Source organism: Centruroides vittatus, unplaced genomic scaffold (genome assembly GCF_030686945.1).
Source record: "Centruroides vittatus isolate TY-2023 unplaced genomic scaffold, ASM3068694v2 contig_526, whole genome shotgun sequence".
NCBI classification, from domain to species: domain Eukaryota; kingdom Metazoa; phylum Arthropoda; class Arachnida; order Scorpiones; family Buthidae; genus Centruroides; species Centruroides vittatus.
In genome coordinates, this window is record NW_027122309.1 from 420,221 (window position 1) to 423,532 (window position 3,312).

Genomic DNA, 3,312 nt, shown 5'->3' on the forward strand with positions numbered 1-3,312 from the left:
AATCGACGAATTTCGCAATAACCGCTAAATCGCCCGAGCGTTTCTGAGATATTTTGTATTCCAAAAGCTCGCATACCCATCAAAACCACACCCATTTTTGATGCCCCTTCGGTTATACTTTTCCTCGTGATTTAAACGCGAGTTTCTGAAATATTTTAACATTTTTTCTATGTATAAGAAAACTAATATTTGTTTACAGACTTCGAAAAACAATTCTTAGATTTCCAAAAAATATATAAATTAAATAAAACCGATCATTACAGTTTTAATTTTATATAAAATAGAACTAACATTTTATTAATGTTTTAATAATTGTATTTTTTCTGACTGATGGCGCCATCTGTTGACAAAAATATTAAATTGTGATTAAATAAATGGTTTTTTATGTCTGGCGATTAGTTTTTTATGTCTGGCGATGGTTTTTTTTAAATTGGAATAAAGAACAAGGCTCTCTTTCATTGGAATAAAGAACAAGACACTCTTTCATTGAAATGATCAGATGATGATTAAATAAAACGATTAGACGCAACAGATAAATTTATAATTAAACAAAGTTACAGATTAAGTAGTTTGTATTTTTTCTGAAAATTATATTCATATCTGACAGCAAAATATTTTGTGGAGCCATCTTTTGACAAAAATATTAAATTGTGATTAAATAAATTGAGTGCTTGTCTGGCGACTAGTTTTTTATGTTTGGTGATAAGTTTTTTATGTGGCGATGGTTTTTTTTTAAATTGGAATAAAGAACAAGACTTTCTTTCATTGGAATAAAGATCTAGACTCTCTAATGTTCAGACGATGATTAAATAATCGGTTAGACACAACGAGATAAATTTGTAATTGAACAAAAGTTATAGATTGTTCGACAAGGTAAGATATTACTTTTTTCTCTTGGAAAAATTAGCGTTATTTTATGACTAAGATTGAGTTAGTATCTATTTTCCTAAAGAAGTTTTAAATACTTTTTCCCGATAATGTTGCGAGTGTAAATAATTAAATAATCACAACAACTTTCTCTCTCTCTCTCTTTTATTGGTAAAATAGAGACTACAATAATAATAAAAATGGTTACATTTTCATTTAAGATTTAAAAATAAGCATTACAATAAAATGAATACATTTCTTCATTTTTAAAAAATAAGCGTGACAAATAATAATAAAATGATTACATTTCTTCATTTAAAAAAATAAACGTTACAAATAATAATAAAATGATTACATTTCTTCATTTACACTAATAATATTAAAAATATCAATAAAAAAGTATTAAAAAATGTCTATGAAGATATAGAATAATGACCATAAGATAAAGTATCTATTCCATTACTTAAAATATATTTCTTATCATAAAAAGCAGAAAGTGAGATTTTATTTTGAAATTGGGTCGTGATCACATGATTTTTACTAATTATTTGTGATTGACTATGACGATGTTGTTGTTTTTTTAATAAAGTTGACTTATATAGATCATGATAAAAAGTTGATTTAACAACTGATTTATTTATACCTTTTGCTGTTTTTTTCTCATAGTATTCTCCAGAAATCGAATACATTTTAGCTTTTAAACCTACAAATTCTGATATTACTTTCGATTTAGCTTCATCTTTGAAAAATCCTAATTTGTTTTTATTTTTTTCACTGTATAATGGATGATCTAGAGGATAGTTGCTAAAATCAAATATGTCAGGAAGATTGTTTTTAAAATCGAGATAAATATCGTTGGTAAATATCTCTAAAATTAGCGAATCGGTGTCCGTGTACAAGAGATTAACATTATTTTTATAGTAATTTTTGAAAACATTGTAATATGTTTTATACATGTGTAGCTTACTCGATTCTAGCACACAAAAACCTATATATAGTGGTTTATTGAGCAGTAAATTTGATCTCTTTAATCTGAAAACGGCACAATCTTCATTGATTATTTGAAAATTTTCTAGTGCTGGATCGTTCAGATATTTTTTACATTGATCTTTATTCAATCCAGCTTTTAAATTAATTTGTTTACGAACATTTTGCATACATTTTCCATAGAAACTATTATTCATTAATTTAAAAAAATTTTTGTCAAATTCACTTTTGCTAGCTTTTCTTTTTTCATTGTTAAAAAAAATATATGGACTTAAGTATGGTGCTTGTTTAAAAGAAAGAATTCTATGGATTTTTTTTAAAATTAAACCTTTCTCTAGATAAAATTTTAAGTTTTCATAATATGTAATATAGTGCGATTTATCTTTTAAAGTGGGAACCAATTTTTTGATATTACTGTTAAATTTTAGATTTAAAGAAGATAAAAGCGATTTTTGATAGGTAGATAAATCTTCAAATTCTACTTTTTCATGGTTTACAGCTAAAGGTAAATCGTTATGAAGGTTATGAAGCGAAACTGGATACTCTAAATCTACTTCGAGTATGTATCCTATTTCGGATTCCGAAGGAACATTTTTAACATTAAATTCATCAATTTCGGATTGTCGTAACCAACGAAACTCCGAATATGGGAGATATTGAACCATACTTAATCCATATAGATTATTGCTATCAATTATTACTATATAACTATGAGGTTTTGAATTATCATAAGTTTGCGATAAGTAAGGATTGTTCGCCTTAGAATATCTTTTTCCGACTAACGATACTCCGCCTCGAATTGCGGATTCAATATACAAATACATATCTAAATCAGTAAAAAGATCTAGTTCTATTTTAGCCATTTTTAATCCAGCGATAAATGTAAGATTTGGAGAAGTTAAAAAATGAATTGGATCAAGACCGTAATACTTTAATGATAAATTACGAAAATTTGTAAAAACATCTGCAAGTAAAATTGTATCAGTAAATTGATATAAACGCAAATAATCTAAAAATTTTGTACAGTTAAATGCTTTCCATACAAGATGAGCTAAATCATATTCTTCTGAGCTTATATGACTTCTAGTCAAATCGTTGTAAAACGATTTCTTATCCGGTAAAGATTTATTATTTAATTTTAAAGAATCATTGAACCAACTATAGGGGAAAATACCCTTTTTTTTCAATAGATACCTATTTTTATTACTGGAAAAAAATTGATTAAAGATCGGAAATTCGTAGTTTGACTTTACTAAATTATCAACTAAATTTGCTAAAGAAAAATTTAAAAAATTGTAACTGTCCAAAAATTTATAGCAATCTAAAGTATATGTAGTATATTTTTCCATATTGACAGGAATAATTTTAAGAGAGGATATATACTTTTTAGAAATATCTTTTAAAATTAGATGTGAATCGTAACCGGAAAAATTGTGTAGAACAACAGGGATAAAGGGT

General features: G+C 26.1%; 1 protein-coding gene across 1 annotated transcript; it reads right to left on the reverse strand.

Moving 5' to 3' along the window:
• Nucleotides 1-1,280: 1,280 nt before the first annotated feature.
• LOC136978395 (uncharacterized) lies at nt 1,281-2,717 on the reverse strand. The gene has a single exon (XM_067274097.1). It carries the CDS (start codon nt 2,715-2,717, stop codon nt 1,281-1,283), a length of 1,437 nt encoding a protein of 478 aa, XP_067130198.1.
• Between the last annotated feature and the right edge of the window lie 595 nt (nt 2,718-3,312).